Below are 24,592 nucleotides of genomic sequence, written 5' to 3'. Positions count from 1 at the left end.
CATGGGCCCATGCAGGGGCAACTCTCTAGGCTGAGTCCAGGTTTGGTTGAATTCTCAGAGTTCTCAGATGCCATGTGGTCAGTTGAGTAAAGGCTTATATTATCATGCCTTCATTCCCATCCCCGTGGAGCTGAAGGGGAGAAGTCTTTTATTATGTAAAGGGACTGGCTCAGGCTTTAATGGCTCATGGACAAAAGGTGGGGGCAGGAAGCTGCAGGGAGAGTTATCTTGTCTTTTTGAAACATGTTTCTTTTCACATCCAGAGAAATATTCCGCCTTTTCAATATTTCCTAGGATAGTTCATTTTTCTGGGAGAGGGCTGGGTGATAACTTTCCATAAAAAGACGCTGAACTCCTTTGCAGTGGGGAGAAGCCTCCAGACATGGTGCATGCTGGAGAAACATGCATTCAAATGCTTCATCAGATTTCCCTCCCTGCCCCTTTTAAAATCTTTTCTTACCAGAGAAATAAGGTCAGATGGATATTCCCCCAGAGAAAGACTGAACTATTGCTTCATATCTCCCAAGGACAAATGACTTGCAACCTTAAAATCACCAGCTGCTTTGCATCTCCCTCTCCTCCTCCTCCCTCCTAACCAGTCCTTGGGCCCAGATGAATTCTCATGATTTCTTACACATATTAGCATAAGAGGCGAATTCGTTTGGTGGATTGAACCAAAAAAGGGAATCGAGCTCACTTTCTCTTTTTTAGCAGTAGCCAGCCAGGTTTTTCTGGAAATTCTCACAACTAGCTATCTTCCAGATGCTTGGCCTGGTAATCTGATATATTCAGCTTCACCCAGAGGCTGTTTAGCTCCCATGGCTAGTGCTTCTGTTCAGACATCCAGCCAGCTTTATCCTCTACTCTTTCCTTCCATTTGCTCTTCCCAATTTTCCCCCTGGCCACAGCCAGCATTGTATGCCAGTTATGTGTAGGAAGCTAGCACCCACCCCTCTCCTAGAAGAATGAAATATTCTAGGAAATATTAAAAAGGCAGAATATTTCCCCCTAAAGGAGAAATAAAAAAATCCTAAAGGAAACAGAAACAAAAGACCCCAGCTCCCTGCCCCCCAGCAGATATTTTGGTGCCACTTATCTACAAGACAAAAGACTGAGCCAACCTATCTACAAAACAAGAAGCCTCAACTCCAGGATGATGGGATCATCCTTCAGGGCAAAGCCATTCAGCCACAATAGGAAATTGCCCTTCATTGCATCACCCAGCAAGATTCAACCAAGCTTGGGACACAGTCTACCTACAAGGTTAGCTAGCGCACTCTCTCACACACACCCCGCTTAGTTCCCTGGGAGTCTGACAACCAGTAGAATACCTTACTTGCAAAGCCCAAGAGTGGGTATAAATCAGGGGTGAAATCCAGCAGTAATGGAAATTTTGAGTAGTTCGGAGAACCGGCAAATACCACCTCTGGCTGGCTGCAGAGTGGGGTGGGAATGGAGATATTGTAATATCCTTCCCCCAGGAGTTGGGAGGGAATGGGGATTTTGCAGTATCCTTCCCCTGCCATGCCCACCAAGCCACACCCACAGAACCGGTAGTAGAAAAAATTGAATTTCACCACTGGTATAAATATATTTCTCTCTCCACTCCATGTGTCCAGGACCTCAAACCCATGTGTTCCTGTCCACCATTAAACCATCCTTCCAAGCAGTCTCCATCTTTCCAGTGTTTTTCTCCCCACTTGGAATTGAACCCAGATGGACATTTCTTCCATCCTATGGCAAGTCCTTCCTGGACTCTTTCAGGGTTTCCTTCCTATTTCACTTTCTGAAGGAAACATTTCTACATATTGCTAAATTCTCCAGAGCTTCTCAGCCAAGAATGGTGCCGTATCTTAGCAATACAATAGCCATATTTTTTTGAACCTGTCAGTATGAACCATAGTTGAAGATGCTGGTATCTAAAAACTCTCAATAACATTAAAATAAAGAACAGCCTGCGCTGCTGAACAAAAATAAACAAATGTTTTGTAACTTGAATAGTTTACAGATACAGTGTGCGACATCATACTCCAGGAACTGTTAGGAAGGAAAATGTACAATACAGCTGCACTGTGTTGAATTTCTGTTTAAACAATTTTGGGGAAAGTTGCTGACAAGCTATGCTAAATTCCTTGGCTTGTGTCTAAAACTGCTTCCAGATTTCATATGTAGCTTTTATCTACTTTATATCAGTTTGATTACCGAAGTCAAAGTTAAGAGAGGATTGGCTCAGGAAAAATAATATCCTCCTCACCCCAGGAAGCACTCAATTTAAAATGAATTCAGTAAAGCCTGCACCAGTTTGGGGGCAACAGACCTTCAAATATTGACTTGGCTATTATCACATCATAACATTTTTTAAAAGTTGTAATCTAAATGGATTTGGCTGTTCATTGCAAAGAAGATAAAATGGGATCGGATCCACATGTAAATGATTATCAGTCACCAAGAAGAAAATCATTGCATTGTATTAAAATTTAATAACTCTGCTGAGCTTATTTTTGAAGAAGAGGTTTTAATTTTCGAAACTATATTTGCAGAGAAGATTGGAGACAAGCCAAACACTACTTGTGTCTTTAATTACTTACAACTTAACAGAGATCAGGTTGTTGATAATGAAACAAAAGCACACCAAATGGCTGTTAATGCAATAACTCTGTTTCAGTTATTTTTAAAATTATATCTTTATTGCTGCTTTGTGGCCATCATACATTTATTTTCCCCCCAGTTAAAATACCAGAATTATTGAGTTATTAAGAGTTACCTTGAGGTAAGATGGGCACCCTATAAATTGTATAAATAAATAAAATTATTGTCTGATAAATAATATACTGTGTTTGCCTATCTCTATTTTTGCCTTTACATTTGCTTTAATCTCACATTTGAATAACTCTGTAAGATAGAAATGTCATATGTTGTTAAATTAACCATAAGATTTCTTTACCATACCATGCAAATGTGTTCATGGGTATAATATATGTAAGTGTGTGGTGTGTGTGTGTGTGTGTGTGTGTGTGTACACACAGAGGTCACAATCTTAATATTTGTCTCATTGAACCCAATATACAGTATTTCCGGCCCAAAAGTAGATAAATTGTTAGTGAATTTAGGGTAGTCTATGGGAAATGGCATTTAGAATTTGGGTGTCACCGTCAAGAAGTCTCTCTTCCTAGTTATCATGGCATTTCATTCAACTAAAATATTTAGAAAAGGTAAAATGTTCTCCGTGGCCTCATAATTATAAAAGACTGGAATAGAGAGAGTTGCACTTTTTGATATTTGATCTTTCACTATTTAAAGATGCAAAATAGATAATAACATCCTGAATTGTAAATAAGCAACCAGAGCTCCTTCGGAATTAGGACAATTAGGGATTATTCTGTCTATAGTCTTGAACATACTAGAACAGGGACGTCAAACTGGATTTTTTCGAGGACTGGATCAGTACTGTAGTTCTCCTCTGTGGGCTGGCCTGGGGGGGAGCGGGGGGGGGGGTAAAGAGATTGGACAGACACCTTCTGCAGCACCTTGCTAACCAAAATGGGGTGTGGGGGGCATGCATAGCTCCCGGTGCCCCATTTTTGGCCTGGTCGGCCTCCTGCAGCACTTTGCTGGCCAAAATGGGGCATGTGGCCCCCCACATCCCATTTTGGCTGTCTCAGGCATCACGGGCCAGTCCCTAGGTCAGCTCTGCGGACCAGATTTAAGCACCCTGCAGGCTAGATCCGGTTCATGGGCCTTGAGTTTGACACCCCTATACTAGATTACTGATTTTTATATACTGAATTACACCGTATATTTTGGAGTATAAGATGCACCAAAATATAAGGTGCACCAAGATTTTGAAGAGGCAAATTAAAAAAAAAAAGGTTTTGCACTCTGCAGACCTCCCCAAAACAGCCCGTTTTTCATGAAAACGGGCCCGTTTTTTGTAAAAAAAAAAAAGGGGGGGGCATGCATAGCCTTTAGGAGGCTGGAGAGGGCAAAAATGAGTAAGAACCGCACCACTTTTTCGCTCATTTTTGCCCTCCCGAGCCTCCAGGGGCACTCTAGAAGCCTTCTAAAGGCTATGCATGGTCATTTTTGCAAAGGGGGCGGGGTTTCGGGAGGCCCAAAATGCTGTATTCAATGTATAGATTTTGCACCTAGATTTTCATCCTTTTTTGAGGGAAAAATGTGCGTCTTATACTCCAAAAAATATGGTTCAAACCCTTGAATTCATTCTGCAATCTTGATGGTGTATCAGCCAATGAAACCTGAGTTGTTAGAGGTCCACGTTCACCATCCTTACAAAGGTATGCAAATATATGTCATTTTAGTGATGAAATAGGAGTAAAGACACTTGACATATTTGGAACATCTGTTCAATTTTCGGCTCAGGGGAAAAAACTTTGAATTCTCCCCCCCCCCCATCCAATAGAAACCAGATTTTCAATTCTATTGACTTTCACTCTTTTACTTTTTCAGACAAACTGAAAATCACCTGAAAGGACTGACAAAAACTGCACATGTTTCTGTGGAAAAATGAAGGTGGAACTGGACAGAACTCATTCTCAAAGTGCAAAAAAAAAAAATCCACATTCATGTTTCTTGATAGATGCTTTTAATTTGATAGCACAAAAAGTAACACAAATAAAAGGCAACTTGAGTTATCTTTATACAGGTGGTCCTTGACTTACAGCCATTCATTTAGTGACTGTTTGACATTACAACAGAACTGAGAACAGTGACGTACAACTGGTCCTCGCACTTATGTTGGTTGCAATATGCCCAGGGTCATGTGATCAAAAAATTGGGCTTGGCAACCAGCATGTATTTATGATGGTTACAGTGTCCTGGGGTCATGTGATTGCCATTTGTGACCTTCTCGGGTGGCTTCCAAAAATGAAGTCAATGGATTAATGGATGAATGATTCACATAACAATTGCAGTGATTTGCATAACAACTATGGAAAAAAGATCATAAAATTAGGTGCAACTCACTTAACAACTACCTTGCTTAGCAATGGAAATTCTGATCCCAATTGTGGTCGTAAGTTGAGGACTATATGTATATGAATAGTGAAAATTATCTCTGAACTCAACTCACATCCACTTGTTGTTAATTGTAAAGTCATGTCTGACCCATTATGACCCCATGGACAACGTTCCTCCAGGCCTTCATGTCCTCTACCATCCTCTGGAGTACATTTAAGCTCATGACTACTGCTTCAGTGACTCCATCCAGCCACCTCATTCTCTGTCGTCCCCTTCTTCTTTTGCCCTCCATCTTTCCCAGCATTAGGCGCTTCTCCAGTGAGCCCTTCCTTCTCATTAGGTGGTAAAAGTATTTGAATTTCCTCTTCAGGATCTGGCCTTCTAAAGAGCAGTCAGGGTTGATCTCCTCTAGGACTTGCAGTCCAAGGGATTCGCAGGTGTCTTCTCCAGCCTTAATTTTTTGCCGCTCAGCCTTTCTGATGGTCCAACTTTCACAGTCATACATTGCAACTAAGAAAACCATAGCCTTGACTAGACTATACCCACTTAACCCTATTCATTTCTCAACAGAAGTGTTCTGTACTCCACACTTCTGCTCAACATCCTCTCCTGACGCCAGGAACCGAATCTTCCTGTGCTTCTATAAGAATGAAATGAAATCCACCCTACCCTACATCTTGCAGTGCACCTAAACTGAAATGATATGTAATTGAAATTTATATTTATTTATTTTTATTTGCTGCCCATCTTGTTTGAAAGTGACTTTCTTCTAGTAGTAATAATTTTTAAACCTGCAGCCGGAAAGCCTTTCAAAAATCTTTACTAAACTGTTGTAGGAATATTATGGATATTCAGATTCTCCGCTATTCTGTTGATATAAGTCACGATTTCATTTCTTCACAGGAATGCTGGGTGCTTCCCTGGTATTTTTTTCATTCCGTGCTTCTGGCTTTCCTCCTTCACGGAGTTTTAAAGGGTGGGAATATTGCATTATATTCCCTTTGCATCTGTCCTTAAGCGTCCTCTGACTGGGATTAACCATTTACAAATGGTAATTTATAGCAGCATCAGGCCCCTCTGGCAACAAGGTTTCCCCTTAACTACACAACACTGGCCTTACCTTGCCTCAGCCTGGAAGTTAAGCGGTCTTATGCTGACCCTTATCAAAACCTTGCTTAAGCCAATCCACTTGGATCATAACGTGTATTGTTTCATTGCCTTTTGGTGAGAAATGAGGTCAAGGGGCAGTGTAACCAGAGGCATGGGGGAATTCGGTAAGGACAGCCAGTTCCTTTCTTGAGGTCATGGATTTGGGGAGGAATATCCGCCATGTCATTATGTAACCAGATGTTTAGCAATCATTGGCCTGAAAAATATTGCCACCAGCTCCAGAGAACAAACTGGTTAGCAATATGTCTGAAAGGCTAGAATAGAATAGAATAGAATAGAATAGAATAGAATAGAATAGAATAGAATAGAATAGAATAGAATTCTTTATTGGCTAAGTGTGATTGGACACACAAGGTGATTTTCTCTCAGTGTACATAAGGAGAATAAAATGCATTCATCAAAAATAAAAAGATACAACACTTAGTGATCATCAAGGTTACTAATAAGCTATCAAATCGTACTAGTAAACAAATAAAACAATATAAATTGAAAGATACAAACAACATGGCTATAGTCATAAGTTGGAAGAGATAGGTATTAGTAAGGAAGAGAAGAATAATAGTAATACGGTCTTAGTAAATTATTTGACAGTGTTTTGGGAATTAGTTGCTAAGTAGAGTAATGGCATTCAGGAAAAAACTGTCTTTGTGTCCAACTTCAGGTTGAGAGCTGCATTAAACCGGTGTTTCTCAAGCTTGGCAATTTTAAGATGTGTGGACTTCAACTCCCAGAATTCCCCAACCAGCACAAGAATTCAATTTTGGGAGATGAAGTCCAAATAGTTTAAGACTGCAGCGCTTGAGATACAACCCCAAACTAGAGGGGATTGGCTTAAAGGGGAAAAAAAGGAAGTTTGGATCTGAAGTACAGATAGACCTCATCTTACAACAATTCGCTTAGTGGCCTTTTGAAGTTTAGTGAACATTTGAAGTTACAACGGCATTGAAAAAAGTGTCTTATGACCATGTTCCACATGTATGGCCACTGTATCCCCATGTGATTTACATTCAGATGCTTGACAACTGACTCACATTTATGACCGTTGTGGTGTGATGGGGTCATGTGATTGCCCTTTGCAACCTTCTGACAAGCAAAATCCACAGGGAAGCCAAATTCACCTAACAACCATGTTGTTAATTTAACAAAGGCAGTGCTTCCACTTACCAAACGTGACACGAAAAGTCGTGAAATGCGGCAAAACTCACTTAACAAATTTCTCACTTAGCAACATAAATCTTGGCCTCAATTGTGGTCGTAATTCGAGGACTACTTGTGATACCCTAATTATAACTCAGAGAAAGTCTAACCTCGTGGTTAGAAAGGTGGCAACTTCCTTGTCACTATCTGAACAGTTTTTTCCAACTTCTTGTCTCCAATAACCTTTCCTGGGGACCCTAATTTGCCCATCTGCAGCCTTCCATTCTGGTCTTTAGTTGTTGTTAGTTGCGAAGTTGTGTCCGACCCATCGCGACCCCATGGACAAGGTTTCTCCAGACCTTCCTGTCCTCTACCATCCTCTGGAGTCCATTTAAGCTCACGCCGACTGCTTCAGTGACTCCATTCAGCCACCTCATTCTCTGTCGTCCCCTTCTTCTTTTGCCCTCCATCTTTCCCAGCATGAGGCTCTTCTCTGGGTCTTCAGTTATCGACCGGCAGCCTCCCGGTTCATCCCCGCTCCTTCCCCTCCACCTTCAATCTTTGGGCTCAAGCTGCCGGCCCCGCAGGACGTGCTCCTCGCGCGGGGTCTGGCTCTCCGCCCTTCTCCCCCACCCTCCAGGGTCGCGATTCCTCGTGGCCGGCCTTCCTTTCCCCTCCCGCGACAAACCCCTCCCTCCCTCCCCCCTCGCACCGCTGGAAAGAGGCTACCCTGACCTGCAGGTTGCACAAACGGCCCCTTACCAACCGGGTCGCCCGGCTGCTTTTTTGAGGGCTTTTTCACGCTCGGTCCGCTTCTCTCTCTCTCTCTCGACGGCTTCCAGCCGCTAGAGTCAGAAAAGCCCCCCCCCCTCCGCCGCCGCGCACCCCCCCTCCGCCCTTTCTCCAGCACCTCAGGGGAAGGCGGCTGGGTTGGCCCTCTTGCCCTGCCCCACGGCCGGGTTCTTCCCCAGGTCCGCATCTTGAGGCGGGAATCCTTTAAAGTTTGAGGGGGCAACCGCCGCACCTCCGGAGGCCCCTTCCGACGGCAGCGCGCGCGCCCTTCCGCTCTCCCCGGGCCCCAGACACCAGCTGCTCGACCCTCTCGGTCCTCCTCTGCCCTCCGCTTCTCCTGCCCGGCGAAGCTTCAGACGAGCCGCCCGCCCTCGCCGTCTCTTCCTGCCTCCCACCCTCCCCGGCTTCTGGCTTCCTCGTCTGCCTGCCTCCCTCCTTCCCTCGCCTGGCCAGCCCAGCCCGCTCTCCGCTGGCCCCTCGGCGGCGTCTGGTGGCCCCTTTCTCAGCCCTGCCCGCCGTCCCGCAGAGCGCGCGCGTGGGTTGGTGTGTGTGTGTGTTGGGGGGGAGGGAGCGAGGGGCAGGCAGCGGCCTCTCCGCCTCCTCCCTCGCCTACAGCGCGCCCGGCGTCGGCGGCGTCCAGAGCCCCGTGCGGCGCGGATCGCGAGCCGCCGAGGGACGCCCGATGGTGCCGCGCGGCGACGGCGGGAGAGGTGCCAGGCGCCTTCTGCAGCTCCCGCTGCGCTTGCCCTCGCGGAGCCTGCGCCTGTGGCTGCTGCTGCTGCTCCTCCTGGCGGCTCTCGGCCACGCGTGGACCTACCGCGAGGAACCTGAGGAGAGCGACAGGTGGGTGGCGGGGAGGGGGCAGAGCCGCGCCCGCGTTTCTTTCCTTCTTTTTCTCTCTCCCCCCCCCCCCCCCCCCGCTTTGCCTGGTTTTCCAACCGGTTGGGCGACTCAACGCCTGTCTCTCCTTCTTGTCCGCCTCGCAGGGAAGTGTGTTCCGAGAGCAGAGTCGCCACCACCAAATACCCGTGCCTGAAGCCCGGCGGGGAACTCAGCACCTGCTTCAGGTGAGTGGCGCCGCGCGCTCCCGCCTTTGCCGCGGGTGGAAGAGCTGCTGGGACGATTGAGGGGGAGAAGGCACGCGTGTCAACTTCTCCTAAGGACCAGCGAGAACTCGGGTTGGGACTCGAAGGGCCCGGGACACCGGTGCTGCAGACTTTGAAGGGGTAGTCCCGCGACCACTTCGCGGAAGGTCTCCCTTTGCCTCGTAGCACCAAAGAGACGAAGCCATATATCAGCCACGGGTTTATTAGAGGAAGGGACGTCTCTTTGGTGCTGCTGCTTTGGCTCCGAAGGTGAGCGGACACATTAAAAAAAAAGAAGTGAGATCAAGGAGTAAGATATGCAGGATCAAGTATGCGGTCTTTCTATCCTACGTTTCAGGTAGAATGCCCAACAAAAAAAATATGTCTGGTTTCAGATCTGTATGTTGCTTTGTCATTTTTTTTCCAGCCGTGGAAAAATATAACTTCAACTAGAATTGTATTTGTGCAACAATGGAAAGATGATGAGATCCTGTCTGAGGGGAATGTGATCAAGAAAGTTTTTGACTGCGCAGAAATGGATAGATTAACACTAGCTAATAAAGATAAAGAAGAAACGGAATACTTTTTGATATGGGACATATTTTGTCAATGGCTAAATAATAGAAGTTAGAAAGGAGGAGCTATAACTGGAGGAATGATAAAGAGGAGAGTTGTTAAAGAAGAGTTGTCAAATGTTAAATAATAATGTTATGATATTATTATATTATTAATATGATGGTGAGGAATTATAACAAAAATGTATAATATGATTTCTTAAGCGCAATTGCACCCAGAACACACACTGTTCAATGAAAATTGGATGTTACGTAAATAAAACAAATAAAACTTGGGGTGGGGGGAATAGAGAAGTAGATGGATACTTCTAATATCCCTTTAGGATATTAGTTATGGATCACGAATGAATATCTGTTTCCCGGGATAATGTTGCAGGATCCAATCTGGGTCAGTCACCGGGACCAAGCATTTTGTCTTCCGAGCTTTCAGACTGGTGCTGGAGCCCATCTTCAAGGAACATAAACTTTCTGTAGTTATGGATCCTTGAGGAATTCAGAAGCTGACCCTGTCTGCTCCCAGCCCCCTTGCATCTATTATTATTATTGGCCCATCAGTAGGTTCTTTTCTTCAGTTCTCAGACCATTCCTTACTTGCCCCTAACCTTAGTGCCAGCTGGGAATCTCATTTTCTGAGACAGGCTTAAATCCTCCTAAAACTATACAGGTGTTTCATTAAGATTTATTTTGACCATCTCAAGTTCCATACAAGGTGTTGGTCACAATGTCTTGGTGGGAGGTCAGGTGATTGGCAGAGATCAGAAGGAGGCAGAATGGGGGTTGGTGATAGGAACAGCTGTGTTCATGCCATACAGTTTTTGTTGACTGAGTGAAAGAGAAAACTAAACTCAATAGTGAAGAAAGAGAGCTGATCTACCTATAATGTAGTTCTGGATACAGGCACTACTTGTTAAGTTCTCTGATTTGAACCCAAGGCCGCCTATTGCTCATCTTGATTTCAAACAGCTGTGAAGCTGGCGGTGAGCCATTACAAATGGGCAGGTGGAGGATTAAACTGTCTTGAGTGCCTGAAGTTTCCTCTCATTTGCCCATTGCGTGATTTTGTATCTCCAGATCTCCAGTTAGCACTTGTGTAGTGATCACTGCTTCCTTCCAAGTTCCTTCTGTCTTGAAGTTATAAATTGGACCTAACATAAAAGCCGTACTAAGGCATTTCACAAATAAGTTTGTTCATTTTAGTCTGAAATGGAGTTCCCTGCATTTACTGCCTTCTCTCCACCCCCACAATAGCTTTACATAAACGTGCATGTAATATTCCCACGCACAGGAAAAATATATTTTTTTAATGTGTAAGGAGGCAGGCTGTTCAATCTTTTTATATTTCTGATTACAGCTGGCTCTCATAAGCCTGGCCATCGATTACTTAGCATAATTAAAATATAAAATCCTAGAAATGCTTTCTGCACATGAGCCAGGCAAAAGACATGTCTGCTTTAAAGAGTTATAAATGGGTTGCATGTTTATGCTCCCATGTGCTCCGAACCACTATTTTTTGGAAGAAACTCTGAAGTCCTGCACAGTCCTGGTATGCTTATATATCAGAGCTACAAATCCTGTTTCTTTTTGTTTGATAATTTCAGGTTTTTTTAAAAAAAAAATCACAGGTAACGGCTGTAAAAATACCTCCTTCTCCCTTTTTAGTTTAACATAGAAAAATCAAGATATAAGGGAAAATCCACAATTACTTGTATTCAGAACCCTGTAACCTGACCTACCATACGGATTGTTTTGGAATGTGGTTAATTTTGCTATTGATAGTCTTTTTGGTTTTGGTTTTGAAGAGTTTTCCAATGATTCTGAAAATAGCTAGGAAATGAAAACCAAAACCTCTTGAATATTCATTAAGTCCCACTGAAATCTGTTTCTTTAATGAATATGACAACAATCTGATTTAAGTTATAACTGATTTTGTTTACAGGCAGGTTCTGCGCTCCTTAAGCATAGTCAAAACATTTTAATTTGTATGTATAATTCAAATTATGAATCACAGCAATGGATCGGTAAGCAGATTTCCACCAACTTAACTAGCCAACTTTGTTCTTGCACAGCGTGTGCTAATTGTATTCAGAATTACAGAATGTGCTCGCAGCTAAAGGTTGGTGTTGCTGCTATACTATTGACAAAATTTACCGATGTGTACAGTCAGCACTGAAAATCTTAACTGCTGTAGTTTATGGTTGCTTTCTCCTAGTATTGAGGGGAACATCTGGGGGAGAAGAAGGGCAGAGAGTCTTTATCACAGCTTTTTTTAATACAAGGGAACCAATATTTCCCTTATGCATAGAAGTTGTTTTTAATTATAGCAGCGCCTAAACCAATGGTCAAACCACAGATAATCCACGAGGATTATCGACATGGGTGTTCAGCCTTCCTGCATTCACCACTGGTCACTTGGTCTCTGCCTGCTCGCCACAGCAGTATGTTCCACTACCATTGAGCTGTCTTCTTGCCCTGCGTCCTGATGCTCATTCAGTTCTTTTGATGCTGTAGAACCCTTGGTGTTATATGAATTCCATGTTCCTAAAAAGTTCACTCTAAGGAGCTTGTGGATTGGTGGTACTGTACTCAACTGGACATTTTCTTTGTTCCTCTCTGGAGGCTGTGAGACAGCATTGCTTATGAAAGATAATAGTGGGATAGTAATTGTTTTCTTTATTGTGTGCATCTTAGTACCAACTATAGAATAAAACAGCAATTGATACTGTTGGGAGTATACTCCTAGTGTTGGGTAGGCAACATATATCTATATACCAGGGGTGTCCAAACTTGGCAACTTTAAGACTTGTGGACTTCAACTCCCAGAATTCCCTGGCTGGGGAATTCTGGGAGCTGGCTGGGGAATTCTGGGAGTTGAAGTCCACAAGTCTTAAAGTTGCCAAGTTTGGACACCCCTGCTATATACAATAACACATGGTCGTTGTTGCTTTAAATGGCTGAATGTACTTATCAGCTGTAATTAACTTTACAATAAGAGGGAGTCAGGAGAGCTCACTCTCTCTCTCTGCTTGTCCTATGCTTGATAACTACTTGCTCGCTTGATGACTGGAACGTGAACTGCAACTGTAAGCAATTGTTTGTTCTTGGAATTGTGTTTGGACATATATCTACTATCACTGCTTGTGAAGCAATTATTAGTAGTAAAGCTACTTGTTTTTTACTAGCAGTGTCTGAAACTCTATTCGTGTGTTTTTTCTACTAGCAACGTTTTTTCTCTCTAGCTGTACATTCCGTTGCACTATTTTCTGTCTCCCAATGGAGATATCCCTAACAGATACAATAACATGTTGGGGGTTTCATGGAAATAGAAAGTCCATGAGATGATGCAAGATGCATTTGTAAGTTGTTATTACAACAGTGATGACAAAGTACGGCCATCAAGCAGTCCTCACATGTATGACTTTTGCAGGTCTGTAAAGCAAAGGAAAGCTGAAATATGATAAGAAAGCACAGTTACAAATTCACTTAGTGACTGCTTCACTTAATGATAGTTACCAGTTCCAATTGTGATTGCCAAATGAGGACTACTGCATTTGTGTGAATTTATTAATTATTGTTTTAGATTTGTTTTAATGTTTTTTTTTCTTGTACATTGTCCAGAGACATGCTTATGAGAAGGGCAGCTAGGTAAATTTGCTAAGAAAATAAAATATGACAATACAATATTACAATTGATAACAACATCATAATATAAAATAAGGATACTGTAAATTAAAAGGTCCAGTATAATATAATACTATAGAATAATATTAAACTCTATACTTTAAAATGAACAAACATTTATTTTAAAACAATTTTATATTAAATAAAATATCACAATATTAAATAAATAATTCATATTAAAAATATTAAATGAAATAACTTTGAGAACTCTAGTACAAAGTAACAATTTATTACGGTACTTGCAATCATTGTTCTGCTCCCAAACTGTCTATCTTGTACTAATCAAGGTCCCTCTGCTGTTTATACATAACATTTTTTTCAGTCTGTAACATTCATGCTGAGTTTAAATTACTAATTTGTGAAAATGTTTCAGTAGCAGAAAAGTTTTGCTGAAACAAACAAATGAGGTACAACTAGTAATTCTAAAATTCAGAGCACAAATCAAGGGCAGTTCCTTGAATTTTGATCTCATGCAAGCACAAATAAGATATCTGAGTATCTAAACGTGGCCTTTCAAATGGGCTATAGATCATCCCACCTCTTTGTATATTTTATGATATGAAGATTTTTTTTTATTTTTTTTTTAAGTCATACTCTTTATTCATATTATTATGAATTATGAATAATGAAAACATTATTCCTCCGGCATTTAGACTGGTCTTTGCCCTTCTGGCCTGAAGGCTTGGCTTTGCCATCTTGCCTAAGGATAGTGTTGGAGTAGAGTTTGTGAAAATCTATATTGTTGGTAAATTGCATTATATTCTGGCAGACTGTGTTGTTAATTGTTTTTGCTGTTTTCAAAGGGTTGTACTGGCTTTTGTTGTGAATTTTGGAATATTTATTTTGTATTTTTGTGTGTTTTCATTTATTTATTAAATTTATATCTTGTCCATTTCGCCATCAAGTGACTGAAGATAAAAAACATAGTGTAAAACATTGAAATATCTATTCTATTCTATTCTATTCTATCCTATCCTATCCTATCCTATCCTATCCTATCCTATCCTATCCTATCCTATCCTATACTATACTATACTATCCTATACTATCCTATACTATGTTATACTATACTATACTATACTATACTATACTATACTATATTATACTATACTATTACAGGGGTGTCAAACTCGCTGTCTGCAGGCAGGATGCATCATGTGCTGGCCACACCCACCCCTGCTTTAGCGAAGGGGGGAAAAGTTGTAATACGTCATTTGACAACCTGTCATTGCGAGTTTTACACTCTTGTTACATTACATTACATTTATTAACATATTAACAAAAATATTTAAGGAAAAAGCCAATGTACAAGGAGGTGGAGATAGAGTCTCAGTTTTAACATTGTGAGCCTTGTATGTGAAATGGGTGGCTATATAAATTAAGCAAATTAAAAAAAATAGTCTCTGAGTATTTTTTCAGAGTAAAATCATCATCCATAAAACCAAGATATTCCCCAGATCATAACTCCCACTAATCTAATAAAATAACTTCAAAACAAAATCCTAGAGATCAGTGGAGGAATGGCCATTAAAAAAAACCAGTGGGTTTCACAACACACAGTTATGAGAGGCTAGATGGGATATTCAACAACATCAAGACCATTGCTCATGCTGTTGAGAAAATGCAACCCAATGGTGGGTTCCAGATCCCGTTGCAACTGGTACACTGCAACGGGGCCGGGCGTCCACCACATCGACGTGCACAGCATGCGCGCAGTGTGCGCATGCGTACTTACCGCCCACGACACTCCAGCTGCTCGGAGGAGCGGCGCAAAGGTGCTGTACACTCCGTGTGAGTGCGCGAAAGTCCCGATCGGCTCAAATACAGGTGAGGGTGGGCAGGCGGGTGGGCCCTCCGGAGCATTGTACCGGAACGGTACCTGGTGCTCCCAGCAGGCACTGGTACGCCCGTGCCGGGGCCTACAAGTCATATCCCACCACTGATGCGACCCCAAGCGGACGCTATGGATGATGTTACAAGTTGTGCTAAATCATTTTTGAGGGGAACATCCCCAAATACAAGTCCTTGAGTTACAGCAGTTCATTTGGGACCGTTTGAAGTTACAATGGCATTGAAAAAAGTGACTTATGAGCATTCTTCACATGAATCCCCACAGCCACATGATCAAAATTCAGACAGTTGGCAACTGACTCATGACATTTGCAGTGTCCCAGGGTCATGTAATCACCTTTTGCAACCTTTGGACGAGCAAAGTCAATGGGAAAACCAGTCACTTAACAACCATATTACCGTGTTTCCTCAAAAATAAGACAGGGTCTTATTTTCCTTTGACCCCAGAGATAAGTGCTTGGCTTTATTTTGGGTCTTATTATTTTTCAGGTACAGGAGGCGGTGAGTGTGGTCACTTCATGGCTGCCGCTGTGTTGCAATATTTTCAGGGAGGGCTTATTTTCGGGGTGGCCTTATTTTAGTGCATGCGCTCAAAAGCTCGATTGGGCTTATTATCCAGGGAGGTCTTATTTTTGGGGAAACAGGGTATTAACTTAACAACCACAGTAATTTACTTTAAAACTATGGCACGAAAGATTGTAAAATAGGACAAAACTCACTTAACAGCCATCTTGCTTAGCCACAGAAATGTTGGGCTCATAAAGTCTAGACTACATGTATTGACAATAATGTCAAATAAAGCCATGAGTGTGAGTTCATAAATCAGTTTGAATTCTTATCCAAAAATTTGCATTATTTTTTCATATACAAAATTTAGTTTAAAATGCCATTCTGGCTAGGATAGCAAAGTATACACAAGTGCAATCATAATTATTTTATTTTATTTATTTATATTCTTTAATGGAGAGGATGTTTGTTTAACTGAGTGAGCTGCACGTTTTTCCAAACATTTATTTTGTGGTCTATGGTTGTGGAAACATTGGCCTAGGCAATTATTGTAGAAGTTATTCTAAGAGCAAATTGGTGTTTCTTTTTTTCAAATTGGACATGACTCAAGTGTTTGCAAGACAGAATTGATGTGAATATTGAAATAATATGAAAGTTTACCGGCACTGTAGAAACAGTTGCCATATAAAGATAGCATAGCCATTTCCTAGTACATATATTGTGGTATTGTGTAATACACAAAAGCACAGCCTGTAGGTTTTACAGTTACACATTGCATCATTTTAATGTAGCATTCTGTTTTAAGTGAAAGCCTGTAAAATATCAGCTTGGGAATGGAAGGTTTTGTAAGTGATTTGTTTTATGTAGAATTTTGATATTCTGCAGATAGTAGCATTGAAAGATCGATATTCTTTTTATCAATAAAATGGATTGGGTATTTGCAAAATGTTCCGTGCACAAACCATTTCAATTATGAAATAGCCACATTCAGCTGGTCATTCCATGTGGATTCAGCTAGTCTGGGTCAAAATGGAACTAGTTGTACAATGGGGAGAAATATTCTGGAAGAGGAATGGGGACAAAAAAGGACTTTGACTGTAAAAAAAGTGACTAAGGGGCAAAGAACAATGAGTTGATGAACAGAAGTAAACAGAGAAATGAAAGGCACTATAGGTAGTCCTTAACTTATGACTGTAATGGAGCTTGCCCATTACGGTTGTATTTTGAAACAGTTGTAAAAGGGTCAATCAAGTGACCAATCCGATTTGATGGCCTTTTTTGCGGTGGCCATTAAGTGAGTATGATGGTCATTAACAGAACATCACAGTTATTAAATTTGCTGAAAATTGTTAGTGCTGGGTTTTGGCAAAATTGTCATAAAAGGTAGTTGTGTATTTGTGTAATGCTTAAATGGCTGTAAATGCAGCCGTGTTGCTGAGGGTCTTAAGTTCAGTCATGTGACTGCAGGTGTGGTCTGACCATCAAATCTGGGTATAAGCCCCCTTTTTTGGGTTAGTTATAACTTCAAATGATCTCTAAGTGACCAGTTGTAAGTTGATGGCTAACATTGTTGAATTAGGTGCATATGACCCTCTGAATTTTGCTTGTTGTTTTGTTTGCTAAAAGCTAAAATAGTTTTCTGGGCATTGTTTTTACTGCCTAAAACACATTTTCCATTTTACTCATACTCTTTAGATTATGATTTATCTATGATTTGTAAATGAAAAGTGTTTTCAAGAGAAAACAGGAACATCTTCCTTGTCAAAAAATGCACTGAAATAATTTTGGTAGGAGTAATATAGAAGTTTCTAGTATTACTAACTGGAATTATAATGCAAATAATAACATGCACTTCAAATGTTTGCATTAATGCAACATAATTCTATGTCTGTTTAACTAGTCAGAAACATGCTTACCTTTATGTCTATGGACATTCTCAGTCATTCAGGTCACCCACCTATTTCAAGCAGCTGGCCTGGCTCAACTCTGATCTAACCATATCGCTCCTGACGGGTTTTTAACTGGGTATTTTAATTATATTTAATTTCTAGGGGTTTTAAATACTGTATTTTAATTGTTTTATCAATCGACCTCCTCCTTGTGTATGTTTCAGTGTATGTCTTTGTTATATGTTTGTTTTGTTTACATATTTATTTCGTATGTTTCGTTGTACGCCGCCCCGAGTCCTTCGGGAGAGGGTGCGGCTAAGAAATAAATATATTATTATTATTATTATTATTATTATTATTATTATTATTATTATTATTATTATTATTATTATTATATATTATGGTTGTCCCAAAGGTGCTTTTTCAAAAGGCAACTGGACTTTCTTTGTTTCTTCTTCAAGATGTTTTGCTTCTCATCCAAGAAGCTTCTTCAGTTTCAGAAGTGAACTGAACTGAACTAGCTTCTTGGATGTGAAGTGAAACATCTTCAGGGAAAAACAAAGAAAGTCCAGTTGCCTTTTGAAAAAGCACCTTTGGGATGCTTACCTTTATTAATATAAAGTATCTTCAAAGTTGAGCTAGATTCTGGCATATGCACTTCCAGATTCCTTGGCATCTGACAAGTGGCTTGACATTGCCTTCTTCCAGTATGTTCTTCCATTTTTCAAATTTGCACACAGCTATTCAAATTACAAGATTCAATGCTGCTTAACCACTTAAAATTGGTTGTTTTGATCCAAAGGTGCTTTTTCAGGAGGCAACTGGATTCCATTGTTTTTTCTTTTGAAGACGTTTCACTTTTCATCCAAGAAGCTTCTTCAGCTCTGACAGGATAGTGGGGAATGGAAGGACTATCCTGTCAGAGCTGAAGAAGCTTCTTGGATGAGAAGCGAAACATCTTCAAAGAAAAAACAAGAAAGTCCAGTTGCCTCCTGAGAAAGCACCTTTGGGGACAACCATGACCTGGATGACTGACAAACTCTACAGAATTGGTTGTTTTGAGTTCAACCAAATTTAAGTTACTGATATCACCTTCTATGACCTACATAGTTAGAAGAATTCATGCCTTAAATCTCTTAAATATATTTAAAGGTTAATAATTCAAAATTTATTTTGAAGTGAAAATGTGAATACTTGCAGCACAAAAGAATAATGTCGCATATCAATATAACAAGGCAAAGTTAGGGCAAAAAGGGAGAAAGTAATGAGGGAGATTATACTCCTTGTTAACATACCATGGGTGGGCTTCAAGGCAGACTAAAAATAAATTGGAGAAAGAGCATGCTAACTATTGTTTGGATATGCAAATTATGTAGCTGAATCATAATCAGAAAAATATACATGTGTTTTTTGACTGGAATACAGCCATAAGCTTGAAGGGCTTCCATATAAAAAAGCTAAGCATAATGTATCTGAAAAACAGTGCAAAGTGTGAAATTACTGAGACATTTCTGCTGTGATTATACTATCTTTGTATCAACAGTACATACTTGGTGTATCTGCTAGGGTCTGCAGTATGTTGTTATGACACTAGAAGACTTGTGAGATGTGCAAGTATTGTGGTCTGTATGAAGTGGCTTTCGAGGGAAATAATCTCCTGGTGCTGAAGTCAGAAGATAATGTGTGTCTTTGAGACACAGTGTGTGTGTGTGTGTGTCAGAAGCAGCTGATTACCCTACATGTGTAAACATTTGCTATAAGCTGCAAGCTAGTCAGGAAGATGTATGGCGGGTTTAATGGTTCCAGGCTGTTTATAAAAATTGTTAACTACACCCAGGCATGCAGCAGTTATTAACACTGAAAGGGTCTGACATTTTCCTTAGTAAATACTTTGGCCTCTGTTGGCATTCAAAACCAGATTGGTGCAGCCAAATGAAATTGCTAATTACTTGTGCTGCTGGGTGCACCTGATGAAAGCAATGCCTTTTCAACGTTATGGCACCAAACTGCTCTCGTTGTTTGCTTATTATCCGTAGATCCCCTGATCTGCAGCTTTTTTTCAGTCTCTGCATACATGCAAGATTCCCAAACTGAAATCTGACTATTAATTTGACCTTCTGGCTACAGTCCAACAATGCTGTATAGTATGTGGATATATGGGAGAATGATGTACAGAACTTTGGCATTTGTAGAGTTTTCCTCTTCTCTAACAATTCACATTGCTAAAGAAGCAAACTTTCCTGATTTGAAAATTGATTTTTTTAAAAAACATGGGGTGGGGGGGGGGCTGTAGAGCAAGCTTTGGCAAGAATGTCTGATCTTGGAGGCATGACTGCCAGCAATAGCTACAAGGAGTCAATTATATGAGCAAATAAATTTACATATCCTTAAACTCCAAGGGCAACTAAGGAATTTAGTCAAGCCGAAAAGAAAAAACATTTTCAGCTGAAATTTGGAATACCTTTCAGTAAGGATCCATAAAAAGTAAAACTCAGGGGTGGGGATTCAAACCTACGTTGGAAATGTAACTAGCAAGAAGGGACATTTTATAATGCTTGTTGGATGTATTAAAAAAAGTCAGAAAAATTTGGAATCAATTATATACAATAATAGAAAGATTTTAAAGAGTCAGATACAATTGAAACCAGAGATTTTTTTAGGGAGGTGGTGGTATTGATGGATAAGCAGCTGGGGAAAAATATATGTAACTTTGTTTTTATATATGATGACCGCAGTGAGATTAGTATATGCACAAAGGTGGAAAGATTTGACTTTAGCCACAATGGAGGAATAGATGGTAATGATGCATGGTTTTTGAGGATTAGAATATAAATAATAGATTACAGAAAAATGTAAACAATGCCCTAACCATAAAGTAAGTTATTCTATATTGATATTTATAATGCTGTAAAATAAAAATCAGAAGTCACATCATTACAATTTTTTTAAATTTTATTTCTGCGCTCTTTTCTTTCACCTCCCCCCCTTTCTTTCATTCTAAATATTAGTTCTGGTTTATTCATCTGTGTATTATAATTTTTAATAAAATGTTATTTAAAAAGGAAAAGACAAAGGGCTTTTGTTTTTGTAGAAATGTGGCTAGTCTTCAATTTATACCTGTAATGGACCCATTCATTACATGTGATCTCCTTGCTTAACGACCTGCATCTCTGCTCTCCCCATTGCAGTCATTAAGTCGTTAAGCAGAGCATGGGGTGCCTCAGATGAGGGAGGCCCTAGGAGTCCTATTGCAGACCCAGGCCCACATTGCAGCAATTTTCCAGCTCTCATGTAGTCTGTCCTGGGCCTCTCCGATTCCCCGAGGCATCCTTCCCAGCTTACTAGATCCCCACAGGCTTTTGATGATTTCCCCATCCCTTTGGATCCCTGCAGCCCTTGGACTTGCTTCCCTTCCTATTAGGCCCCACACCTTCCTCCCCACTCCCCCAACACCGATTGGTCACTTTTCAGTAAATCTTCAGAAAGCAACCATTCTTCTACACAATCTTCCTACACAGTGGAGGCTGCGTGGTGGTGTTCCGGAAGTCCCCAAGGGATGCCATTTTGGGAACAGCTGCAATGAATAGTGGCCTCTTCAAAATGGCACTTGCTTCCCTGGTACTACCACCTGGCCTCAGAAAGGTTGAGAGGAGAAGCAACCGGTTTCTCCTTCTTGAATGTGATCTCCAGGGGACACAAGTGTAGGATTGGGGGAACATGCTGCAGTGTCCCTGCAATTGGCCGTAAGGTGGGTGGATTGCCAAACACCAAAATTTTGTTCATGTGACTGTGGGGGTTAATACAAGAGCCATAATCTCCGGCAAAAGTCATAGGTCTCTTCATTCAGTGACTTCCTAATTTCAAACAGTTACTAAAAGAATGGTTGTAAGTCAAGGACTTTTATCTGTATTTGTAAAATACTGGATTAATAAATGGTTTTTTTTAATTATATAGGGTAAGGTAGCTATCTTAGATCACAAATGCTGGGATGGTTAGGATCAAGATCAAGGGTGTCAAACTCGATTTCATGGAGGGACGCATCAGGGTTGTGTTTGAACTTGGGGGGCTGAGGAGGCGCATGGCCAGGGGGCCTTTGGAACAGCACTTATTTTTTCAGCCTCTATAGGAAATTTTGGATAACTGCCTACTCAAGATTAGATGTTTGTGCTATTTGTTAAGGATTTGCAAGTGTGTGTGTAGATGGGTGGGTGGGTGGGTGGCTGGCTGGCTGGCTGGCTGGATGGATAGATAGATGATTGATAGGTAGATAAATAGATGGATGGATGGATGGATAGATAGATAGATAGATAGATAGATAGATAGATAGATAGATAGATAGATAGATAGATGATAGATAGATAGATAGATAGATAGATAGATAGATAGATATCTCTATAGAGATGCATACTGTAGCTATAGATATATTGTAGATATAGATATATTGTCTTCAGATGCTTCACAACACAGTGGAGTGGATCCAGAAAAGAAAAGTGCCTTATTGATTGATCTCCACAAATCCAATAGTTTTCAGTATTTAATTATTTCCATCTTAAATAAAAAGAAAGAATAATCACGACTATGACTGATTCCTGCTGTTGAATTTTAGCGGCATCATGGGAGTTACTGTCATTAAAGTTGCAATAAAATCTGATTGCATTTCATCTTACCAAACATCTGATTTGCCTTCTATTTCTGAACCTTTTGGACATTATCTTCTATTTCTACAACAAGGGTGTCAAACTCAAGGCCCAGTGGCCGGATCTGGCCCGCTTAGATCTGGCCCATGGAACTGCCCTGGGAACAGCAAAGGACTGGCCCGCAGTGCCTCTGTCAGCAAAAATGGAGCCATTGCAGCCAAAAATGGAGCTTGTGAGTGGCACTTCCAACTCTATTTTTGCTGGCAGAGGATTGCAGGAGGCTGTCGCAGCTGAAAAGGAGCTCGGGACCCTGTTTTTGCTAGCAGAGAGCTTGGGCCACCACAGCCCCTGACACAAGTGACGTCGAGCTGGCCACGTCCACCCTGGCCATGCCCAACCCTGCCCCCCCCCAAGGTCCTCAATGAAACCGAGTAGTATTTTATATAAACTCAGAATATCCTTCTCTGTGAATGTTTACTATTTATCTGACACTGGTTGTTAAACAAATGTTATTATCTGTTCTTCTGAGTAATTCTGCAAAGGCCAGCTCATCTTTCTCACCAAATTATACTACTGATGACACAAACTGGCTATAAAAGATCAGGAAGGATAACTCTTTTTCTCCTACCACTCCTGTCTCCTTTGGTTGGTTCTGACACAGAACCTCTGATAGATGCAAGTCCTTCCCACACAGGTAGTCTGGGGTTGTTCTAGACGAGAGGTGTCAAACTCAAGGCTCGCGGGCCAGATCTGGCCCATAGGATGCTTAGATCTGGCCTGTGGGGCCAGCCCGGAAACAGCAAAGGACCAGCCCACTTTGCCTCTGCCAGCAAAAATGCAGCTTGTTTTCGCTGGCAGGAGGCCGTTGTGATCGAAAATGGGACATGGGGGCTGTGTGCAGCCCCCCCTCCCGGGCTCCATTTCCACTGGTAGACAGCTATCAAAAGAAACTAAAAACAAAACAAAAGGAGAAATATTTCCCCTTTTGCATTTGAGCATGCAAGAAGGGACAGGAAAGGAGAAACGGAAAGAGGAAAGAGAAAGAAAAAGAAGGGAAGAAAGCAAGGAAGGAAAAATAAGGAAAGAGGGGAAGAAAGGAGAAAGGAGAATGAAGAGGGAAGGAAAAGGAAGGAAGGAAGAAAAGGAAGGAAAGAGATTATAATGAGAGTGAGGGAGGGTCTGAGGGAAGTCCTGTCTTAGCACTTGGCTACCACAGGTGCCCCTGGCACAAGTGATGTCGAGCTGGCCACACCCACCCCGGCCCCCCAAGGTCAAACACAACTCTGATGTGGCCCTCAATGAAATGGAGTTTAACACCCTTGTTCTAGACACAATGGGATTCTCTGAACTTTCTCTGCCTTCTTACCAGCTAGCTAAATGATAAACAGGTTTGACAGAAACAAGCAGAGATGGAACTTGTTGCTGAAGTTACTGTGGACCATGTGTTTGCTGGAGGCCACAATTTTCTGTGGAAGAAAGGCTTCCAGGAATGTCAGGGAAGTGAGAAGAGGATAAGCAGAGGCAGATGCAATTTTGCACCAAGAAAGGAACAAGTAAAGAGGTAGCAGCCCAGTAGCCGGAAAAAGGATATGCAGAGAGTGAAGCAGAGCAAAGGCAGAATGCTGGAGGAGACCAAAAAAAAAAAAAAAAGGAAAAAGAGGGATTGAAAGTGAAAGTTAAGAGAAGGGTCGTTAAAGAGCGCATCACCCATTTTGGCAGACATAATATCTTGATTTATAGGGTGCTCTTTGAATGTCTCAAGCAATAAGCTGTGAAAGTAGTATACAAGACTCAGATGCAAAACTAAAAACAAGTACTGGAACACTCTGTAAATATGTCGGTAAGTGAACAGGAATTAATTTGGAGATTAGGAAATGGGATTTTATAGACACTGAGTGAAATATTAAGGTTTAGGACTTTTTATTAATAAACTGAAGTATAGCTTTTGTAACTGTTGACCAATAATCAAACTCCTAGTAGGGCAAAGACAGCATTACACATCATTTGGCTTGTATGTCTACAATACCAAACAAACTCATGACATTCTTATAATATTAGACAGCACTTCTTGAAATGTCCAGACAATACAACTACAGCTTTTCTTCAAAGAGTCTGATATTACTATGAGCATATGGAACATTTTAAATGCTAAAGAAATCTGCAAGATCTCCATGGCTATTTCGAATTATCAGTAAATGAAGTGAAACCCTCCTGTGCTCTTCCAATTTTTAAAGAGACGGTGGAGGGACTGAAGTTTAGTTGGACTTCATGTGTGGTTTTCATTCAAAGTGTCA

General features: G+C 41.2%; 1 protein-coding gene across 1 annotated transcript in view; it reads left to right on the top strand.

The window, feature by feature from the left end:
- The first annotated feature begins 8,125 nt into the window (after positions 1 to 8,125).
- Positions 8,126 to 24,592, top strand: part of CCBE1 (collagen and calcium binding EGF domains 1) — a 214,626-nt gene continuing 198,159 nt past the window's right edge. Inside the window, exons 1-2 of the mRNA XM_081944261.1 lie at positions 8,126 to 8,919; positions 9,063 to 9,143. Coding sequence (XP_081800387.1) covers positions 8,759 to 8,919; positions 9,063 to 9,143 — 242 coding nt within the window. The 5' untranslated portion in view covers positions 8,126 to 8,758. The remainder of the gene's footprint in view (positions 8,920 to 9,062; positions 9,144 to 24,592) is intronic.

The sequence above is a fragment of the Natrix helvetica genome, assembly GCF_964273705.1.
Source record: "Natrix helvetica genome assembly, chromosome: 2".
NCBI classification, from domain to species: Eukaryota; Metazoa; Chordata; class Lepidosauria; order Squamata; family Natricidae; genus Natrix; species Natrix helvetica.
Note: the sequence above shows the minus strand (reverse complement) of the source record. Positions and strands in the feature narration are given on the sequence as shown.